The 24,843-nt window shown below is 37.8% G+C and overlaps 1 protein-coding gene across 3 annotated transcripts in view; it reads right to left on the bottom strand.

The window, feature by feature from the left end:
• Positions 1-857: 857 nt before the first annotated feature.
• LOC111872878 (SET and MYND domain-containing protein 5) overlaps positions 858-24,843 on the bottom strand; it is a gene marked incomplete at its 3' end in the record, with an annotated part of 26,844 nt that continues 2,858 nt past the window's right edge. For all 3 annotated transcript variants that reach the window (XM_023867131.2, XM_033754867.1, XM_023867132.2), the window contains 8 exon segments: positions 858-1,080; positions 2,968-3,145; positions 5,598-5,726; positions 9,495-9,603; positions 12,496-12,617; positions 17,161-17,281; positions 19,710-19,837; positions 20,961-21,060. In XM_023867131.2, coding sequence (XP_023722899.2) covers positions 858-1,080; positions 2,968-3,145; positions 5,598-5,726; positions 9,495-9,603; positions 12,496-12,617; positions 17,161-17,281; positions 19,710-19,837; positions 20,961-21,032 — 1,082 coding nt within the window.

The raw sequence follows: 24,843 nt of genomic DNA, 5'->3' as shown, positions 1-24,843 counted from the left end.
CTGTTATCCTTCCCTAAAATCAAATGACGTTGAAAACCAGTTCTTCACATTTGGAGAAGTAGCCTGGCTGCGAGTGTTGTACTGTTCAGTACAACACTCGCAGCCATAAAGGGAGCACACATCACTAGACACGGTATACACAGAATATAAGAAAAATGACTCCCATAGTGGAAGAACCATACGCGAGATTGAATTAAGACGCATAAGATGAATAACCTTAACAAGTTTTAGTGTATAAAAATTTATTATAACTGACGAATATGTACTTTTTAAATAATTTTACAAAGACATATAATGGCAAGCAATGTAATAGCTTAGCGTAAGTAAAGCACCTGATGATGGCACTATGTTGCCGAAACATGTCATGAAGTAACAGGTGAAATTGAGTGCACTAGAAGACAGCCACCGCATACATATCATGGATGAAAATCAGTGCAACAGGACGCTAAAATACATTATAATTAGAATGATCAAGTCAAGGAGGATGAGGTGGGGAGGGCATGTAGCATGGATGCGGGAGACGAGGAATGCATATAGGACATTGGTGGGAAAGCCAGAAGGAAAGAGACCACAGGGAAGACCAAGGCATAGGTGGGTGGACAATATTAGAATGGATCTGAGAGAGACAGGATGGGATGGTATGAATTGGATTGATCTGGCACAGGATAGGGACCAGTGGAGTGCTCTTGTGAACACGGTAATGAACCTTTGGGTTCCATGAAATGCTGGGAAATTCTTGAGTAGCTGCAGAATTGGCAGATCCTCCAGAAGGTCTCAGCTCCATGAGTAAGTATGTAAGTATATAGATACAACAGAAAAACAGTGAAATTAATTTCATTATCAAACGAAATATTTACCTTAGTAACTTCTGCCTGCTATGTCGACTCCTTTCTAAGGCACACTCATCTAAGTAGCTAATGAGAATCTCATCTCCTGGAGCTATGTCTCTCACAGCACACATGGCCAGCTGGAAATTACTATGTGGGAAGGTGGGTGTTGCATTAGGATCACAGCTGTGGTTGCAAACACTTTGCAAAGCATACAGTGCAGAGCCCTCATTGTTAAGGAAAGTACCAACCTCTGTGGATCAACCAAAATATAATTATAGACATAACTGTTCCTGTAATGGGATAAAAACAAGTTCATAAAAAACAGTACCATAGAATATTCCAAATTTTATGCATTATCTGCAAAAAGCTTATAAAATAAACACATAATCAGGATGGTATCTATTAATGTAAGTCCAAAAGTTCAATCTTTGAAACTACCCCAGAGGTTTTAATTATATTTGGTACTGGGGATCTACATTAACCCTGTAAAGTGGGGTTACTTGTCATCATGGCATGGCATGGCATGGCACGTCCTCAGACCGAAGATGGAGGAAAGTGCCTGCAGGTATGGAGGGTAGCTGCAACTATACTGAATAAACAGATGTAAAAGTTGACAAGTGTTAGTTCTCCAGATTTCTGGTTGGGCAGAGAGCTAATAATCCCTCACCACCAAAAAAAAATCATGTTACACAGGGAAAATAAGCAGGACTCTACTCCATGTAGTTAATTAAAGACTATATGCTAAATACTCATGGGTAAATTTTATTTTGGTTTACATGATTCGTATATGACGCCTACTTGTTTTGTGCAATACTGAAATTGACCTTCAGAACTTCTCAGACATGATATAAAATACGGATCACAAGAAATCTTTGAAGCTGACCTGAAACAATTTTGATGTAAAGAATATAATGGTGGTTCCAACTTAAGAATGAGGTGGCAAGAAAATATTCTCATAATATAGTATGCAGAAAAGGATTCTGAACAGGAAGACACCAAACTGAAACTAAGATGTGCAGTAACATAAAACTGCTAGGCTGGCTTCAATATGTGCTCATATCAAGAGACACAGTCACTGCAGATGAATATGCCTTACTGTTACTATGCCACAGAAATACATCAAAAACAATGTAACTCCAATTCAAGATTTGTCTGAGGGACAATTTCTTTTTATCTTAAATGGGGTTGTTGGAGCGTAAATTGGCTTTTAAATGTAGCTAAATCAGAAACAAGTCGCTGAATCTTGTTCACTTAATAAAATTGAAGTTTTTTATTTCTCAGAGCATACCCCACACCAACTTTCCTCTTCAAAAATCAAAGATTTCTGTAGAATTGCATTACTTAATGATGACAGAGGCAGCACAAAACACTTCACATGACACAGTTGGATTATTTCTTCAAAATCACATCCAGAAAAGCACTTGAAATCACACATTGAAAGCACATCACACTTGAAAGCAACACAAAAAGAACAAACAGTAAACACTTCCACCTGATATAAAGAATAAATAAAGAACTCACAGACAGCCACACTGCGTTGCATGCCATGCAAATGATGACCTTGATCTACATTAAGGGTAGTCATACACAAGTTGGAACATGCCCAAAATTTCCTTCGATGCTAAAACTATATCCAAAACACGTGGAAATCAAAGTTACATACATAAAATGCTAGCACACCCTTAAATCAGAAAACGATAAATCATGGAATATAATACATAAGCTTTGGTTGGAAGCAAAAAACGTACCTTAAATGCTGGAAAACATTAAATGCGGGTCCCTCAAACCAGTGTTTCATTGTCTACAGTTACCATGTATGGTTACTACTCTGTGCACACTTGAATAAGTGAGCAAACCAATCTTTTCTCATGTTACTGGGTTCTGACAGTGTGCTACCACCACTGCTTGGAAGTATTTCTTCCTCTGTGTACACTGGACCTTAGCTGCATCCAAAAATTTGATATACACAATACTCACACCCAATTTGGTACTGTAGCTGTTTTCAGAAACTTCCACAATAAAATGTAGTAATAACATTTTCCACTATCACAGTGGCATGAGTCACAATTTTATAATAAAAAGCTTCAAGAAATGCAAAGTCATAAATGTCCAACAGTTCCAGTGGAAGCTGTCCCACCTTCATTTAAATCCTCATACAATTTGTCAATGAATGAATCCAGCTGCTGTTTCTCATCTGCTGCTAGTTCCAGTTCAGACACCTTCTTCACCCACTCACTAAACGGGCTCGTACCAACACCTTGGCCATTGGTTCCCACTAATGCCATAAGAGACTGGAATCCATCTGGTGAGAGCCACTAAAATAAGAATATAAAAACTAATAGTGAACAAAAAAGCACGAAGACAATATTTCTTTTTTTTTGGGGGGGGGACATATCACCAATCCTTTCAGTTTAGTATGAGTAAATACTTAACTATTTCAGAGCAGAGATACAGGTAACACAGAGATAGCTAATAAATACCCCAGAAGTACTCTGAAACAGTAGTAACTAATCAAGATTATATTTATTATGAAGTTATGAGCTCATTAAATTTAGGGAATCATTGCTACTGTCCAATTTTAGATCTTTTACCTTCCCAACTCTTATTTAAAAACCTAAATATTAAAACAAAAGAAACAATTCTGTTGTACCGCAGGATCCTGTTGCACATTATCTTTTTTCAGTCTCATGTGAAAACTTGTGTTAAAATCTTCATATTCATGTTTTTGGAATTTTAAATATTTTTCACGTCACTTGTGCACTACATGTTTTGACCAATGTGGTCATCATCAGGTGCTTCGAAAACTGTATAGTGTGTCAGTGATGTGATAAATGATTTGAAATTAAAAAAAAAATGAATTTTAAGATTTTAACACAAGTGACTTATGGATGAGCCATAGGCTTACTTTCTTTTTTTTTTCACAAGAAATACATACTGTTATAATAAAACCATTACTCCCTTCCAAGATTTATTCCCATTCACTGTCACACTCATCCCACTGTCCTGGTAAGACTCAATCAACAATGAAATGTGCCACCATGAAAACAGTTTTGTCACACTGTTATCGATCTCTTAAAAATTGAAGTTCACCAACACCAAATACAATATTATGATGAATAAAGGAAGAGAAATATATATAAAATTTTAGTAAGAAAACCTGAAAAGAAGAAAACTACTTACATTGTAGACCTGGGCATAAATGGGAGGATTATACTAGAACGGATCTTAAATAAACAGGATTGAAGAGTGTGGAATGACTTCATTTGGTTCTAGACAAGGACCAGTTGAAATCTACTGTAAACACAGTAATGAATCTGTGGGTTTCCTAAGGAATTTCTTGACAAGGTAAGCGACTGTTAGCTTCTCAAGAAGGATCAAGTTTCCCTTGTGCAGAAATTAGTAAAATGATGACTGTGCATGCTGGATCACTGACCACATGATTCAGCAACTTTAAGTCAGATATTATTGGAGTCAAGTTTGTACTGTGGTTGCAGAAAGTGCTTTACTGACACAGTGTTTTGTTTATCAAAAACTGATGATACAAGGAATTTGGTCATCTCACATTAAGAGTTCTTTATTGATCTGTCATTTTTGGAAAAATAATGATTAGACTGTGCATTCCCATATGCCCCAAAAATAAAACACCAATCTCTATGTTTGAAAAGCCCTATGTCATCAGACCAAACACAAACATGTATCAAAATGCTGATTTGCATTCTCTGTACCAAATGAATTAACCAATACAAATTTGTTCNAAAAATTTTTCAAAAAAAAAAAAAAAAAAAAAAAAAACCTACATTGATTTTTTTTTTTTTTGCAGCAGTGCATTTATCAGACAAGACAAACTTTCTGGCTAGACAAATGGATTTTCTGTCACAATAATTTGCCTTCCCACACAGCACTTTTACTGGTGCAATTTTTGGTCAAACCCCAGTTTCAGAACATATGTCATATTTATCTGAATTAGTCCTATGTGACTTCTTCACACCCTGGGACTAAAAATCTCCTTAACCTTCTACAAGTTTTTATATGCACCACCTGAACATTAAATATCTGTGCATTTTTCCCAGACTGGATTTGTCTCACATAATTTACAGAATAAACAGTGATAAATTCCCTACAGCATTAACCAACTATTTTTTATAATGGAGATACACAGTGTTTTCTGTGGTGACTGAATTTTTAAATATTATTTAGAAGAAACTTGTCTTTCAAAAGGTTAAAAGAGTCTCATTGTGAACTGCCTGAAGATATCTTGAATACTGTCACAACAGTACTGAATGCACCTGCGAAAAATTATCTCCTGCAATATTTCCAGACATGGGGGACAAAGTTGCTTGCGTCCGTGATTCTTTAAGTCATACGTGTCCCCTGGGTAGTGCAAAATGAGCAACAAACCTGGCAAAGCTTCCCAAAAGAAAAGTGCAAACTTCTTCAAGATGCAACAAAGCAAGAACTTGCGTGCTCTCTATTGGGAAGCTAGAAGCAAAATGGGTTAAATGATCCCAAATGCAGCCACTGGAACCAACCAATATTTCCAGGCATGGCACTGGCACTGATGCATGTATAAAGTTAGGAAACTCTGAAGACAGCCATACTAATTAAACGACTGCAATAATTTTCCTTTTAAAAATTCAGTCTGGTTGTTTGCCTATCAGACTTCGCATATACAAAATGGAACCACAGAACATGAGTAGCACTAACAACAATCCAGAAGATGTTCATGCAGTTGGTGAGGGTTAATAAATTTTAAATCCAGAACTTAACCTGTTGTACACTGTCACTATAGAGTGCCTTAACCATCAGCTCCTGCAGCACCTGCATCTGTCCTTTGAACTGCTCTCCCAGCAATTTGTGCGCTATCTCCTGCTCCTCATTCACAGTTCGATGACAGAACTGCAAACATCAGTTCCAAGTAACTGATCCAGTTTTGGTAGATGCAGAACTATAATGCTACACACAACTAGTTAGGAAAAGATAAGTTACTTCTACATATGTAGACAATTATAAAAGATCCATTATAAAACTACTACAAAACAGAAAGCAGCATATAAGACAAATAATTTATAACATCCTTCACACATCTCCCCCTAATGCATGCATTTTAAATTCACATTAAAATAAATACATCTGCATACATATCTTAATTGATATGCCTCCAGAAAGAGGGCAAGACAGCGATCAGAGTCTCATGTCAGAAAATGAGGCTTTTAAATAGTTTAAAGTGTAGATTACCACTATCAAGGGATTCATTAAACTATATAAATAGATATCACAGAATCTATAAACGAGTTATCTCTGAAGCTAAGAAAAGGTATAATGACAATCAAATACGAGATGCTACAAATCCAACTAAGATGATGTGGCAGATAATAAATAAACAAATGGGAAATGCAGGTAGGGCAAATCATGATATATGGTTACAAAACAATTCAAAGAAAATAATACACCCGCAGAAGGTGGCGAATACATTAAACTCTTATTTTATTGATAAAGTTGAAGAACTGGTGGAGGAAACTAGAAATAGAAATAATAATAGATTACCACAATTATTAGTCGACCGAAATCCAAACTCCATGTATCTCTTCCCCATTTCTGAAGATGAAATTGTGTTAGTAGTAACTAAATTAAAAGGTAAAGCCTCTGCTGGAGTTGATGAAGTCCCTGAATTTTTATTAAAAGCATGTATTCAATGTATAAAAAAACCACTTACATTCATTTTTAATGAGTCTTTAAACCAGGGGATTTTTCCAGATTTATTAAAAATTGCAAAAGTTAGGCCTGTTTATAAAAAAGGGAACAGACAAGAAGCTAGTAATTATAGACCGATAGCGCTTTTATCTGTATTTTCAAAAATATTGGAAAAAATAATGTATTCTAGACTGGTATCTTTTACTACAAAATACAAAATTTTAACAGAAAATCAACATGGGTTTCAGAAAAATAAATCAACTACATCGGCGTGTCTGTCCTTCATTGGAAAGGTCCAGGAAGCATTGGATAGGCGGTTAGGGGTGGTAGGTATATTCTTTGATCTCTCAAAAGCTTATGACGTTATAGATCATGATATACTTCTTGAGAAATTGGAGCATTATGGAATAAGAGGGAATGCCATAATTTGGTTAAAATCCTACCTTTCTCTACGTTCTCAGTATGTCGAAATAACTTCAAATGACAATAAATATCGTAAGAAGAGGTATAATTCCTCATTTAAGAATGTAAAATTTGGTATACCCCAGGGTTCCATCCTGGGCCCACTGTTGTTTTTACTTTATATAAATGATTTACCCTATCATATATTTGACGGTGAAGTTGTCCTTTTTGCAGATGATACTAACATATTGGTAACAGATAAAAATATAAATATTCTCCAAGATAAGATAGGAGAGGTGATGATCCAGTTAGAATCGTGGTTTTCAAAAAACAATTTGATTATAAATACGGAAAAGACCAAAGCAATGCTGTTCCAATTAAACAAATCATACTATATGTCTGAGCCAGTAATCACCTTCAAAAATATGAAAATTAGTTATACCTCACAGTTTAAATTTTTAGGTGTTAATATATCAAATAACTTAAAATGGAGCTCACATATTCAATCTTTATGTCTAAAATTAAATAAGGTGTGTTATATTATAAAATCCTTGAAAGATGTAGTGAGTTTCTCTACGCTCAGGAATGTTTATTTTGCTAAATTTCAGTCCTTAATAAGTTATGGTTTGATTTTTTGGGGGGGAGAGTGTGAAAGCAGTAAAATACTGAAAATACAAAAAAGGATACTTCGATTAATAAAAGGCGTAAATAGTAGAACTACATGCAGACCAATCTTTAAAGATCTAAAGATCCTAACTGTTACCTCTCTGTACATCTTTGAGGTATTGTGCTACTTTCAGAAATTTAATCTGTATACTACTAGAAATTCAGATTTATATGAATATAATACTAGAAGAAAAGAGGACTTCCATGTACTAAGCTGTAGCACATCTACCTCTAAAAAAAGTGTCATAAATATGGGTATTAAAGCTTACAATAGATTGCCTTTGAAAATAAGAAAATTAAATGGATTCAAAGATTTTAAATATAAATTAAAATTATTTTTACTTGATAATCCATTTTATACAATGAAGGAGTTTCTCTTTGAGGGACTGCAGGATGAATAGAGAAACTCTGCTCAAAATCCTTAATGATGATTTGATGATGTGTTTTTATCCTTGATGAGTATGGTTGTGATGGTTACTTTAGTAACTTGATTTTAAAGTAGTATTTTTAAAGTTGGTCGATTAAGCATAAAGGCAAATAAACTTGAAATTAACTTATTTATATTTAAAATAATCCAAAATTTGTGTACTTGTATTCTGTATTGTAGTTTTAATTAGAGTATGTCTCTGTTGACTTAGGAACCCTTTAGGCCGTGGGCAAAGGATTCCCGAATGATTGTACTACATGTTATGACTTGTCCATGTGTTACTTTGTAACAGTTACGGATGTTAATAAAGATGATGATGATGATGATGATTAACTTTCTTTACAATAAAACCTCTATATAATCTGGTTGCTGCAAAGAGTAATTAAATTATCACAATTTAATAATACAACGTCCAGCTTCTTCAACTCATAACCATTACTCAAGGCTAATTTTGTCTTATTCCAAGGTACATGATTTAAATTATTTCAAGAGCAGAGGCCTTAAAACTATTCTGGGCTAATAAGAGTAGGATAATGGACTCCAAAGCTTGTTCCACCGATAACCATCCACCAACAAATATCCTCTACTGAGGAATGTACATTAACTTTCACTACTTGGAATGTTCTTGGGGGTTAAGGTCGGCCAGCGCGTAAGGATTACAACCTTACTGCCATCTATGAGCTGACTGTCTAGAAAATGTGGGAACCTCAACATCTCACAACCCTATGGGCCTCCACGGCCTGTTACAGGGATACCTTTACTTTAAATGATACAAATTCCGTCCCAAGTGCAAACAATATATATTATATGTCTATTGTGTGTCTATATGTCTATATTGTGTGCTGCACACAATACAGCAGACAGCACACGTAGTACAGACAAGCAGCGGCACCCACACAAGAAGACTACATTAAATAACACCTGTACAGTGTGAAAACAAGAACTAGCCGCTCAAGCACTTAGACATAGGGCGTGTAACCCTAAGAATTTTAAATTTTAAATTTAAAATTTAGAGAAAATTTTAAAAAGTTTTTAAAAACATCATAACTAAAGATTTTTAAAGTGCTACTACAAGAACATCAAAATTGGACGTGTGCAACATAATCTACATACCAGACACATATCAACGATGTAGATGTTGATAATACGAAGAATGTGACATTGTGTTTTTAAATGTTAAATTTTAGACCGGGTTCAGTGTGGCAGCAACGTTAAGAGTATACACCTGATGATGGCCGATAGAGGCCGAAACATGTAGTGTAGAAAGAACAAGATCAAAGACATATAATATATATTGTTTGCACTTGGGACGGAATTTGTATCATTTATCGTATAGAGTGCAACAGGATGCTTAAATATAATATTGTACCTTTACTTTACTTTTTTTTTTCTTTTACTCTGCAAATTGCACTCCTATCCACACCCACCATCCCTACGTGTCTTACTGTAATCCCACAGAAAACTGTCAATTAAATTACCTGCATGAAAAAGTGCAAGGCATTGGCTGGGTCCTCTGCCTGCTGAACTGTTGCAATCATTCGAGCCAGAAGCATGACTGAAGTAGTTTCTGGAGGGTAGTGCATGTGTCTGCAACAAGCAGCACAGGTATTGCAACTACCCCAAACTGCCATCTTCAGACACAGACATAGATGCCACTCAATATGAACCATATGGATGTCATCCTAAGCTTTGTATACAACTTAACAGAATGTCTTAACATGTCACAGGATTAATAATTCCATTGGGGTGACCAAATTTTGTCCTCATTCTAATTCCTACTAATACATGTGGAACATAACCTATTTTTCCTTTGGTGTTTGAGTCCTGCGTCAGGGTTCAGTGACCGCCTCTTTGGTATAGTGGTCAGAGTTCCTGGCTACAGATCCGGGTTCGATTCCCGGCGCTACCAGATTTTCTGAGAAGTAGTGGTTCTGGAATTGGGTCCACTCAGCCTTGTGAGGATAATTGAGGACCTATTTCAAGGAAATATCAACTCTGGTATAGAAAACTGAAATTAATGGCTGTGGGGATCTGCTGCACTGACCACGCGACACCCTCTATCCGCAAAAGTTGGCACTAACTTCGCCAACAAGTGACAGTCGCTCAGTCAGTATAGTTTGGTTGCGGATTACAGACAAAGGAGTTTGTTTCTGTTTGTTTGTGTCAGGATTCATCCTGAAGATAGTGACTACAATGTATGCTAAAACACTGAACAGCTTCAACATATAACACGGCTGAACATTGAAAGCCAAAGTGATACTAAAGATAACTACAAGTCTAAAATCTAATAGTCATGTTCACTATCTATGAATCCTAACAAGAGACAATGAATGATTGACTGCATAATGATCAGACTTTTGGGATATGATGCTGTTTAGCTTCGATGATGACACCGATGTTTCTGAGACACCAGCTGCCTCCATCTACAAGGTAAGGGATGGGGGGGCAACAGGTTCCTTCACAATACTGACATGTAACACGCCACACATCATCACATCCTGTTAAGTCCATGATGATATCCACTGCCATAAGAGAGTCAAAAATGTAGCAACTGACTGCATGTTCATGAATACCCTCACCATTCACACTGCCTGTATTTTGTATGTTTCCTGAAATCTGGTCAAGTACAAATGTAACTGACATTCATTTACACTAGGTGTAAATGTGTGTTGAGGTGACTCACTGAAGGTCATGACAATTAGTTACTAATTTAAGCAAAGTAAAAATGTCATTCTTGTTCTACTGAGCTGCTACCCCAAAGTGACTTTAAATTCTAGAAAAATAAGACTGTATCATACACACACACACACACACACAAAAAAAAACAAACAAACAAACAAACTCCGTGATTTTAGTCCGCAAGCGAACTATACTGACTGCCTCTGTTGTCTAGTGGTTAGAGTTCCTGGATACACATCCAGAGGTCCGGGTTTGGTTCCCGGCGCTACCAGATTTTTTTCTGAGAAGTCGTGAGTCTGGAATGGGGTCCACTCAGCCTCGTGATAATAATTGAGGAGCTATTTCAAGGAAATAGCGGCTCTGGTCTAGAAAACCGAAATTAACAGCCATGGGGATCCGTTACACTGACCATAAGAAATCCTCTATCCGCAAAAGTTGTCACTAAACTTCACCAACAAGTAGCAGTCGCTCAGTATCACACACACAAGGGGGGTAAATATTGTGCCTGTTGAAATGATGGCTACTTTATCAGCTGTAACACAAAATGAAAGCATGGTTATAAAAGGTAAAAAAAGGTAAAGTTGTCCCAGTGCTCAATTAGTTAAGCACTATACCATGAAGACATATGGGAGAGTGTATGTATAGCTTCACTATTATTGACCTCGGCAATAGATGGAAGTGGTCAGCTCCAAACCCCTGCCACTTTGCCTCCAGGAAAGAGCACCTGTACTCCTTAAATTGGAGGTTTTGTGGGCCCCAGAGCTGTCTGGGGTAGTCACCTAAAAGCGAGATGAGCCATCCGGGGAACTTTGCCCTCAAAACTGTCATCGAAGCTCGGGCTGTGTGAGCCGTGGCACCATCCTGTTGGAACCAGACATTTCCTAGATGCATTTCTTCAAGAGTTGGTTCAAAAATGTTTTTAATCATGTCCACATACCGCTGTGAATTGAGATGATTGTCCTCTTCAAAAAAAAGGGGCCAATAACTCCAACTCTCAACAACGCACACCATACTGTCACCTTATTACTGTGAAGTGGCCTCTTATGGAGCTCTCTGGGATCGTTACCACTCCAATAGTGCATATTCTGCTTGTTGACATATCTGGATAGGTGTAAATGTGCCTCATCACTAAAGAAAACAAGTGCATCAGGGCGTAAAGTTTCCAATAATGTTTCGTACACCATTATTTGGTTCTGGAAATCATGTGGTGACAATTCTTGCACAATAACCATCTTATAGGGATGGAAATGAAGATGTTCGTGAAGAATTTGGTGCATTGAACAATTGGATATGTCTAGGGCGACTGCATGTTTGCGAGCGGAGCGTCTTGGAGATCTCAAAATCAACTGTCGAATTGCCTCCACATTTTCTGGTGTTGTAACAGTCCACTGTCATCCTGATGATTTTTTCACCACACTCCCAGTTGTCCTAAAGTTCTCTACCCACAAAACAATCGATTTCCAGTTGGGAACCGGACCTCTGGGCTTAATTCCAAAGTGAGTACAGAATGCACGCTGCACCGCCACGTAGGAATGGCTGTTCGAAAAATAAGCTTCAACAGCAAACGCACGCCGCTCACTTGTCCACCTCATGTTTCCTACTAAGAGGTATTAGACAGAAACTTCCGTGACTGCTGCGTACACCGAGCCTATCCCCACTTTTCTGCGACCTTCCTCCCTTCACAATGCGTCTTCACAAAAAGGAAGTTTCTGCGCCCCACCCTGTATAATGAATTCATCTGGGTAGACTGAGGAAAACCACAAATTCATCAGGATGATGCTGTTGCAACCAAATACTTACTTCCAAGCTCCATTCAATTGCTCCAAAGGATGGTTAGGATGGTGTGAATGTGACTGAAGGCAGAGGGTCCTGTGGTACTGGTTCCAAGCTTGCTCTTGACAGGTGCTGCTGCAGTACCATACCTGCATACACAATAACAGAAAAAGTATCATTAAGAAAATGCTGTGAAGTGCATACAAAGCCCTGCCTTAGTTTTCATATGTTGCTAATATTGACTATACAAGTAATAAAAACATTAAATAAATAACTGAACAGAATAACAAAATGAATAAGTGTTTAGCTACCACTATCATATAACAGTTGGTAAATGATGAACGGAAAAATAAGCAGCTCTGTCTTCTGGAATACAATGCCATGAAGTCCATTGAAAATTCAACTAATACATAGGTTGTACAGAAAGTCATGAGCAACTATTTTTTGCATGCAACCTGGGAACAGCAGACGAAAGAGAGTACAGTGGTAGGTGCAACCAGCTGTTGTGTTAACCTTGAGTGTCTTGTGATGTCAATAGCTTGCATCACGTGACCAGTATCACTCCTAACAAAATGGCTGACGACATGTCGTTCGCCAGCGTGCTGTCATCGAATTTCTTATGAAAGAGGAAATCCCTGCTGCAGAAATTCACCAGACACTTCAGCGTGCTCATGGCAGTGTGTGCATGGGTGCGAGCAGTGTTCGAAGATGGGTAAAACATTTTAAAGATTGGAACACCAGCACCGAAGATGAGCCTCGGAGCAGTCGTACTCAACCAGCCTCAACTGAACGCAACAAGGAAAGAGTGGATGAGATCACTCAAGTTGACAGGTGTGTGACTGTGGACACAATAGCCCGAAAACTTGGAATTGGGCATAGTACAGTACAGGAGATGATTGAAAGCTTGGGCTATAGGAAAGTTTGTGCTTGGTGGGTCCAGCGGTTATTGACCGAAGACCAGAAAGGTCAGTGAAAAGCCATCACCTCAGAACTGCTGCAGAGATATCGACACGAAGGCGACGATTTTTTGCTCTGTATTGTGACAGGTGACAAAAGCTGGTTTCACCATTTCAAGCCTGAAACGAAACGGCAGAGTATGGAATGGCATCATTTGCATTCTCCATCAAAAAAGAAGGCAAAGACAGTGCCATCAGCTGCGAAGGTGATGGGCACAGTCTTCTGGGATGCAGAGGGGTTTATTCTGGCCGAATTCCTGGAACCTGGGCAAACCATCAATGCTGCTTGTTATGTCCAGATGCTGCACAAGCTCCGTCGTGCATTGCATGATAAACGTATGGGATGAAATATCATCATCCTTCATGACAATGCTTGCCCCCACGCTGCTCGCCTCACATTGGAAGCAACTGCAAAGATGGGGTGGAAGTTCTTCCACACCCCTCCTACAGCCCTGATCTGGCACCCTTCGACTACCATCTTTTCGGATTTGTGAAGGATCAGCTGCGTGGACGTTTCGAGACAAGGGAGGCAATTCAGAAAGCAGTGCATCAGTGGCTGGAACGGAATTTTACAGAAGAGGAATTTTCAAACTCCCAGAATGCTGGGAGAAATGTGTACAAAGAAGTGGTGATTATGTGGAAAAATAAACAAAGGTCTGTAGATTGAGGTGGTGTATTTGGTTTGTCAATAATAAAGTACGTTACTTTACAAAAAATTGTTGCTCATGACTTTCAGTATGACCCTCGTATTTTCGAGGAATATGTCGCCTCCACCTTCAGCGTCAAAGAATATGCCAAGCAAGAGCTGTAACATTGATCACACTGGTTTCTTCCTTAGCTATTCACTTGACTTTCAACTGACAATGTGATATTACATCCCAGAGGATAGCACTCTTCAGTACCATTGCTGTGAGAACCTGGAATCCTACAAAAATTAATATTAATAGGAGATTCAAGTATCCAAAATTCACCACTACATTGTATACCATATCAGCACGTATGAAGCCACTCTTATCATGATTGTATAACTTGATGAAAGTTCAATCATGAGTCCACCTACAAACAAAATGTATGGCCACAATGAACATATCAAGCTTCATCACTGACAGACAGCTCCATTGAATGATTATTCCTCCATTTGTGTTCACTTGGCAGAATTCTACATATGACAAAACAGGCTGCCTCCTCTTCAGCTATCAGCAAACACTACAAATTCACAATTTCCAAAGAAATTCACGATGTGAAATGTCACACTAATCGTTATGAACTTGTTGGAGAGAACATAAAAAAATGTTGTTAAAACTTTGAAGTGAGTTCTTTCACTGAAAAAAACTAGTCAACAGCACCTGGAATAACAAAGGCCTATGCTAAAAGCACCTGCTATCATGCAAATCTCCTCAAAGTACAGGGTGGGGCGCAGAAACTTCCTTTTTGTGAAGATGTATTGTGAAGGGAGGAAGGTCGCAGAAAAGTGGGGATAGGCTCGGCGAACGGAGCAGTTGCGGAAGTTTCTGTCTAATACCCCTTAGTAGGAAACATGAGGTGGACAAGTGAGCAGCGTACGTTTGCTGTTGAAGCCTATTTTTCGAACAGCCATTCCTACGTGGCGGTGCAGTGTGCGTTCTGTACTCACTTTGGAATTAAGCCCATAGGTCCGGTTCCCAACCGGAAATCGATTGTTTTGTGGGTAGAGAACTTTAGGACAACTGGGAGTGTGGNTGAGTGTGGTGAGAAAATCATCAGGACGACAACGGACCGTTACAACGCCAGAAAATGTGGAGGCAGTTTGACAGTCGATTTTGAGATATCCAAGATGCTCTGCTCGCAAACATGCAGTCGCCCTAGACATAGCCAATCATTCAATGTGCCGAATTCTTCATGAACATCTTCATTTCCAGCCCTATAAGATGGTTATTGTTCAAGAATTGTCACCACGTGATTTACAGAACCGAATAATGGCGTACGAAACATCATTGGAAACTTTACGCCCTGATGCACTTGTTTTCTTTAGTGATGAGGCACATTTACATATGTCAACAAGCAGAATATGCGCTATTGGAGTGGTAACGATCCCAGAGAGCTCCATAAGAGGCCACTTCACAGCGATAAGGTGACAGTAAGGTGTGCGTTGTCGAGAGCTGGAGTTATTGGCCCTTTTTCTTAAGAAGACAATCATCTCAATTCACAGCAGTATGTGGACATGATTAAAAATTTTTTTGAACCAGCGCTTGAAGAAATGCATCTAGGAAATGCCTGGTTCCAACAGGATGGTGCTACAGCCCATACAGCAGGAGCTTCAATGACAGTTTTGAGGGCAAAGTTCCCCGGATGGCTCATCTTGCTTCGAGGTGACATCCCATGGGCAGCACACTCACCTGATCTAACGCCCTGTAATTTATTTTTTATGGGGATACCTCAAGGCAGAGGTTTTTAAACATCGCCCCACAAACCTGCTTCAGCTGAAGAATGTTATTCGGCAGGAAGTAGCCCAGATTCTGGTGGACATGTTGGAACGTGCAGAGGGGAACTTCAGAAAACGGTTGCATCAGTGCATAGAGAATGGTGGGCACCACCTTCAAGATATTTTGTTTAAAACTACATGATTTAAAACTTTAAAGTATGTTCCTTCATTAGCTAAAAATAAATTTTGTCTATCAGCAATAATTTTTCTTTTATTCGCCTTCAAAAAAAGGAAGTTTCTGCGCCCCACCATGTATATGAATACATTAATTATATAATCAAAATTAAATTAAATCTCCTCAAAGTATATGAATGCATTAATTATATAAACAAAATTAAATTTTATAAGCTTTGCTTGCCGCCTGCTTCCACGCTGGTTTCTTGCTCAGTTTATTCTTTTGTCTTGAAGACAGAGGCAATATGTTCCTCTGAAATGTCAGTTAACTTCTAGTGGACTACATGTCGTCATATTACAGACGACAGTGCTCATCAAATTCTATAAGATTTGTGGTTTTCTGTGACAAAAATTCATATTGTAGTCTTATGACTTATGACACCATAAAGTCTGGTAGATGAATACCTCTTTCTTAATTACATTCTCAGTGTGGGGTGGGACTGAATACCTTAACACTGTAAATGGCCCATTGTACAAAAAGGTAAAGTTGTCCCTGTGCTTAACTAATTAAGCACTATGCCATGAAGGCGTATGTGGGAGCGGATGTATAGACCCACATTTTCTTGACCTTGGCAGTAGCTGTACGTGAGTGGTCACCTTCACGCCCCGGCCGCCTTTACCCCCGGGGGCAAGAGCACCTGGTGCTCATTGGATAGGAGGCTAGGTGTGCCCCAGAGCCGGTCTGGATGACATGGAGAAGAGAAAATTCTAAACCATACCGGGACTCAAACTCCAACCCCTCGGTCATCCAGAATGTAGCCAGTTGCTATACAGACTGCACTATTCCAGCTCACAATGTACCAGCCCAATAAAAGATGAAAGAAATGAAGCATATCATGGAATGACAACTGCCAGGGCATACTGAAGTACTGGGAGAAAAACTGTCCCAGTGCCATTTTGTCCACCACAAAGCCCACATAAACTGACCTTGTACTGAACCCAGGTTGATGCAGCATGAAACTGCAACTAACTGCCTCAGATATGTTTCAGGGGCACGTGCTGCTCATCTGACAGACTGCATAGTATCCAAGCCAAGAAGATCACAAGGTTAAATCTCAATTTTAATTTGAACAAGCAAACACACATAAAATATCACCTTACCCCACATGATGGACACTGAGTGTGGGAGTTCCTGTTTGTTGGACAGCAGTGGGGATATGGCAACACAATATCCTTCTTGCCTGTAAGTCTTCGTACATTTTCCTCAGCTCCCTCAAGTGGCCTATGCAATCCACATCAATCCAAATAAAACATACTCTTTCGTTGTTTACTTTCCCTATAGTACGGACAATACTTTGTAAGATGAGGCACCGACTAAACAGTTAACATGAATTTACTACATCTACATCACGAGCCTCCTATACAATCTTATATACAGAAAGAAAATATAGAATATTCCAATTTGTCCATGGGAACGCACAAAATTACAAAACCAATGACTGATTCGATGTTATAAAACATCAATTAAAATTTTATTCTCGTTTTATACTATAACTTCTGTTTTATATAATCTGATTTATTGTATTTTTTACGTCAAGTGTTTTATATGATTAATAGTACTGTATCCAGTTTAACAGTACTGCAGTTCAGTGGTGTATATATGTTAACCATGTATTTGCCTGATGATGGTTATGATAGCCGAAACATGTAGCAGAGCCGTAGCTGGGCGCTGATCTTGATATTTGTTGTGTTGTGACGGTTAATAAAGCGGTTGTATACTCTTACTGTATTTCATTTAAGTACCCTCCCATTTATTACAGATGAAGTGACAGGAGGTTGGAGAAAACTGCATAATGAGGAGCTTCATAACTTGTACTCTCCTCCAAGTACAATTAGAACGATCAAGTCAAGGAGGATGAAGTGGGCAGGGCATGTAGCATGAATGGGGAAGACGAGGAATTCATATAGGATATTGTTGGGAAGGCCAGGAGGAAAGAAACCATTGGGAAGACCAAGGCGTAAGTGGGTGGACAATATTAAAACGGTTCTTAGAGAGATAGGATGGGATGGGATGGTATGGACTGGATTGATCTGGCTCAGGATAGGGACCAGTGGAGGGCTCTTGTGAACACGGTAATGAACATTCTGGTTCCATAAAATGCTGGGAAATTCTTGGGTAGCTGCAGAATTGGCAGCTCCTCATGAAGGGCTCAGCTCAATGAGTAAATAAGTATTTAAGTAATCCTCCCATCTATTATTGTTAAATATGCATAGACATGAATAAAAATAATCCTGCTTTCATTACTGATTGACGACACTATACTGTGGTGGTCTATTCTGCCAGTGTTTCAAGGGGTGGAGAAAAACAACTTACCACAACACAGTGACATCCAAAAATGGAAGAAATTTTAGCTGCATAAGTGCCTGATGACTACTACATGAATAAAACTGTCACACATGCTATCAAGGTTTCATTTTAAGACATGTGTAACATTCACAACATGCAAATATTAGTCATTAACAACCTCTCAAATTGGCATTTAATATCACATCAAACATTAATCAATATTAATTATTACATTCAAAATGCAATAGTTACATTTTACTGGGTCCACAGAAAGAAGTTTCATGGATCATACAACTCCACATTCTGCCAACATACTGTTCTGTATTCCCTTCCAGCAGTTCAGAAATTCTGCTTAAAGTGATGTTGGTGGTGACAACCACACAAGAATCTTCACTAGTGACAAGTGCACTGGACTGGTTGATACAAACCAGAATGGGCTGGAGACAAAACACTAGACCACAGAAGGGGAGAAGACTGAAGTGCTCTCACCCCCTATCCACAATACTTCTTCCCAGGACCTCAGTATAACTCTAAAATAGATGGAGTGGAGTTTAACACAAAATATTGTGCAATTTATTACTTTCAATAATGTTCACAAACAATCTATCCCAAAGACCAGAGAAAGTTCTGAAACGAAGTTAAGGAGACTTCACAAAGTTATTAATTAAACTGAAAATTTGCCATGTTTAAAGTGGTGAAAACATATTATCAAATCCCATAAAACACATGACCACATGTATCAAAAGTGCACAAAACTGATACAAAATACTCTATTCATTTTGTTCTGTCAAAATAAGGAGCCACTTTGTAATGGCATCCCAAAACTGTTTGTAATTTATAATAACAGTCCCATTCTGACTCCTCCTTGTGTTCCTATGAATGTTACCATTGTAACAAATTTCCAAGATTTTGGAAAAACATATCTTCACAGCATGGTGCTTGAACACAGGAAGAACTTTACTCGTCCCCTCAAAACTGGTAAATGAACATACCTATCAATAGCAACTAATGGGTCCACTGTAAAAAGGATGTAGCTCTATTTTAAGAAACTTTAGGAAAACAATAAAAATATGTTTAAAAACTAATTTTAAACCATACCATGGCATGTCTCAACTTTCAGAGTAACATGTAACTGGTCACTTGAGCCACACTGTTCTACCATCAATATATTCAATCATTCTCTATACATATTAAACAAAGTAAAACTAAATTTTGGCAGAACGAGCAATATGTTTTTTGCATTTGACCCTTAAATTCTACCCAAAGAACCAGAGAAGATTAAATACCATTAAAAGTTTAAGTTCTTCACTGAATGAAACTGTATATGCCAAACTCTAATCCAACCATTATTTATAATTCTCACCTCATACAAAAATCACATGCTAGATAACCATATGCAGCATTCCATGCAAACTGACAGCAAACCAAGGGTCTCTCCTCAAATATAACATCACCTGCTTTGAAGGGCTTCACAGCAAACAAACCTTTGCCCTGTTCAAACACAACACATCAACTATAAGATTTCTGAACAAAAGTATATTTTCTAGCTCATGAATGCTGAACCTTTTCACTATCTGGTTCAAAATATATATCAAGAGTTAAATACCAATATGAAATGGTGCCAACCATTCTTGTTCATCCAGCAGAACCCTGGGGGACTTAATGAGATACGTATCTACTGCTCCTACCACACAATTCTAGACAGTCCAATTCTCAACTCCCACAGAACCTCCTATCCAATGGTTGCTGGGGGTTCTTTCCCTGGCAGTAAAACAACCAGGGTACGAAGTTGCCCACTCACCTCTATGTAGTGCCATGGTCAAGAATGGTGGAACTATACCTCCATTCCACCACACACCTCCATGAACTTTGCTTAATTAAACACAGAGATAATTTTACCTTTACCTTCACCAAATGTCAACTTCTGTGCATGATTACAAGGAATTTACTGTACATGTACATGAATGTGAGGTTCTAATAGAAGTGACTATGGAGGTATAGCTCCACCATTCTTAATCTCAGTACTAGAAGACGTGGTCAGCTTCATGTTCCTGCCACTTTACTTCCAGGAAAAGAAGCCTCTGTACCCATTGTGTAGGAGACTGGGTGGCCCTCCGAGCAAGTCTGGACATTACAGAGAGATGAAAATCTCTTGCCCCTGCAACCCTGAATCCTCAGCCATCCAGCCCACAGCCAAGTCACTATACCAACTGAGTTATCAGAGCTCTCTTCTTGGCATGGTGCTTAATAATTTAGCTCAGGGATAACTTTACCTTTCTTTTACCTTTATAGTAGCGACTATGAAGAGTACTATCTCCTGGGATGAAATACCACATAGACTGGTAAAAGTTCAGTGATGTTTCAGAAAAACATACTGCCTCCATCTTCAGGGTAAAACAGTACAATAAGCAAGTAGCTACCAAGAAGCAGGCCACAAATATCTTGGGTTAATACTTTCCAAACCATACAATTATTTACTGTTTATAGACTGTACACTGTATTTGCAGAATTCAAGTTTTTAACTCAGACATAATTTATGTCCATTGTATTTCACTATATCATCACACTTGCTTCTCAGATTTAAAGAAGTAACAAAATACAATTGAACAAATACCTTTGACTCCCCTATAAACCGAACTTCAAATGCAGGGCTATCCAATGCACTGTCGTCACGGATTTCAGCCATGCATACACATCACCAGATGTCCAATAGCCTGGAATACATGACCCCATTACATAAAAAGTATTGATCTTCGTTGCTTATTCAAGCATGAATGAATGAATGCATTAATTCATTATTCAAGCATCATCACATTCCTAATAGCTGCTGACCAATCACACTATGCAAAGGAATCAACATTACATTAATCGATTCTCTAATTAAATCTCGGATAAAATCTATCCATTTCATCCTTCAAGTGAGGTCAAACTTCCCATATAAAATTACAGTTCAATACATTGCAATATTTAATTTTACTGAAAGTGTTCAGGAAGATAAAGGATTCTCATCTGAATAAGCAAATACAGTGGGTACATTTAGGGCATGCATTTTTCCATTTCATATTTATATACATTATGTCGACTTGTTACTACTGTAGTAACCACATTATTAAAGGGGTTTCTGAATTCCTGATCCATGGATTAGTCTTATACACTGGTACATACTCACCTATCAACATGGCTGATGCTGTTTCTTTGAACCTATATCGATCCGGTAAAGATTCGTATATTAATGACAAGCTTTGTTTCAATACTTTTCTTAAGTGTATATACTTGGAAGAACGATTACAAGCGACACTGTCTGAGTTAAGTTCGCTGCAATTGGCTATTAAACTTTTATATGCTGAATCTAATATGACTCATACAGAGAGTGAGGTTAGACCACATTCTGTACCAGCCTACGGTGAAACATTATTACCCACCACATGGTATACTGTTCAACCTAAAAGTATTAGAATGTGATAAAGTAGGAAGAACTGTAATCCCACAATCTACTGACCCAGTAATGACTACTAATAGACTTGCAGTGCTATCAAATCTTTCTGATTATCCATTATGAAGTGATTAATTATTATCTCGTGATGTTAGAAGAATGAACTTGACCAATCCCAGTGCCAATAATCTGAAGAATTCCAACCAACAGTATATGTGTAAACAATATAAATATCAACACAATCAACATTCTATTCAACAGGAGGCAACAACAATCAACATGGAATATGGGAATGGGAGTTATCATAAACGTGACATCGAATGCTGTCGCATACCATCATCAATGGGTATATACGCAATGGAGAGACAGGAAGGTACAAAATAGTGATGGTGCACCAAATGCCCAAAAAGTTTGTAATGAATCTGATAAAATGAAAGGTAATAGTAAAGTTGTAATTGCGAATAACAATTTAAAAAACAGAACAAAAGTATAATGAATATACTGAAAACAGTATAAAGGAAAAAGAAAAAATCTAAGAGACACAGAGTCCTGCTACTTGGGGGCAGTCAAACAAGAGGTTGTGCAGAATTATTGAAGCCGAATTTAAATAGTGAATTTGATGTCAGTGGGATATTATAGGTACAAATATTGATAAAGACATGTCAAAGGATGATATTGTAGTAGTCTGTGCTGGATCCAATGACATCAGTAAAAATAATGCAAAGGATTAAAAAACATAATTAACTTTGTAAAAAGAACCAGCCACACCAACATCATAGTCATGAAAGCACTACACAGACATGATTTAGTCGACTGGTCATGTGTAAACAAAGAGATTGAACTATTTGCAGACTTCTAGCCAAGACTGAAATTATATAAACAGGTGTCAATTAGTAGTCTAAATCTTGACAGACAACATTTTAAAAGACATGGACTGCACATGAACTATAAAGGAAAAGAAAAAATGTGCCAGCAAATAGCAGAATTGGTTCAACGAAAGTTTGGGACAGTGGTTAAAGCTTTCCAAGTTAACGCTATTCCACTAAAATACGAAGAAGACACAGTCCATGAAGAGGCTATTCAACTAGAATACAAAGAAGACACTATCCATGAAGAGGCTGCAAAAACCCAGGGGAACGAAACAGAGAAAACTTCAGCAGACCCATCCTTTAACTGTGCAGTGCTCTTTGAAAGAGTTCAACAACAGGAAGTTCATATGTCAACCAAACAAAGGAGGCCCACAGTAAAGCTAAGTAAAGATTTCTTATAGATAAGCATAGTGCTGGTATCCTCAAGAATTTTTGGGAATTTGGTTAGATAAGAATCTAAGGTGGACTGCACATACTCAACAACTAGCAAATAAATTATGTAAAATATGTTTTGTCTTATGAGTAGTCAAAAGAGTATCAGGGTTAGAAACTGTTCGCACCTTATATTATGCTTATTTTCAATCCTTGTTGTTATATTGATTGATATTTTGGGGCAATTCAGGAAATGCAAAATTGATCTTTAGGTTGCAGAAGAGAGCTATTAAAGGTATGATACAAATCCCAAAAACTATAAGTTGTAAACAATATTTTAAATCGTTACATATATTACCTTTACCATGTCTGTATATATATGAAATTCTAGTTTACATAAAAACCAACTTGAATGTTTTCATAACCAATTCAGGAATACACTCACACAATACAAGGAGAAAAGATGACTTGTTCACAGTGCCATGTAATATGTAAAAAAAGTAAGTAAAGCTATCCCTGTAACAGACCGTGAAGACCTATAGGACTGTGAGACATTGAGGGTCCCACATTATCTAGACAATCCACTCAAAGATGGCAGTATGGTTGTCAGCCTTATGCGCCAGCCGCCAGCCCCAGGAAAATTATTTAATTAATTCCTGGTACTCATTTCTGTTAGAGACTGGGTGAACCCCAGGGCCATAGTGCGGCTGGAAGGATTAGGTCAGTTGAAAAAATCCAATGACCTCATCGGGACCTGAACCTGTGACCTTCAGCCATGTAATATGAGTATATACAAAAACAAATACTGGACTTCGTATGTTAAATCAGTTGCCGCAATATATTAAAGAGATACCAGTACTATACAAGTTTAAAAAGACTTTGAAAACATTCCCACTTGATCATTGTTTCTATAGTACAGCCGAGTTTCTCTTGTTTGGGGAAAAATCCTAGTTCTAATCACTTGTAAACATATATTTCAAGAATAATTAACTTGCAGATTTTAATATTAGTACATGTTATAGGGATGCCCACTGCCCTATTCTGTATTTTTTTCTTACACGAACGAGATCAAGGATACCAGGGTATTACATACATACATACATCCATCAGCGTTTCAGAGTATTCATAAGTGTGCAACTGGCACTGAATATAAAACTTGTCAAACAACAGTCACAAGACAATCACAGATAAAATTGCAGAAACATCAATTCAGCCATAGTTAAAATCGAAACTGAATACATCAAATAGATACAATGTTACACATACAATTATACCAACAAGATAATTAGCAATACATAATAATTCTCCTTCCTTAACTTACACTTACACTTAATGTCTATATTAATGCCTACTGTGGGACATCCATCAGTCAGCATGCCCTCCCCCTTCTATTCCTTAGCTGTTGATCCAGACAGAAGAGCAAAAATTCATCAATGGAATATGACGGATTATGTATTAGGGCATCTCTTATTTCATTTATAAACTGTTTTTTATCATGTACTGAATTAGCTAAATATCCAGGCAGACTGTTAAATATTTTTATACTCATGCAATGGACCCCTTTCTGCCTCATTGTGAGATGTGATTGTAGGACATGTAAATTTCTTTCGTGTCTTGTTGGTCTCTCATAAATTGAATAATTAAAAGTAAAATATTCCAAGTTATTTATCCTAAAAGTCATCGAAGATAAAATATACTGAGACACCAATGTTAATATATTTAACTTTATAAATGCTGGCCTACATGACTCTCTATGTTTCATCCCCTTTATTATTCTAATAGTCTTCTTTTGTAAGAGAAAGATCTTCTTGGCCTCTGACGAA

The sequence above is a fragment of the Cryptotermes secundus genome, unplaced genomic scaffold, assembly GCF_002891405.2.
Source record: "Cryptotermes secundus unplaced genomic scaffold, Csec_1.0 scaffold371, whole genome shotgun sequence".
Lineage (NCBI taxonomy): Eukaryota > Metazoa > Arthropoda > Insecta > Blattodea > Kalotermitidae > Cryptotermes > Cryptotermes secundus.
This window is presented reverse-complemented; position numbering and strand designations above follow the sequence as displayed.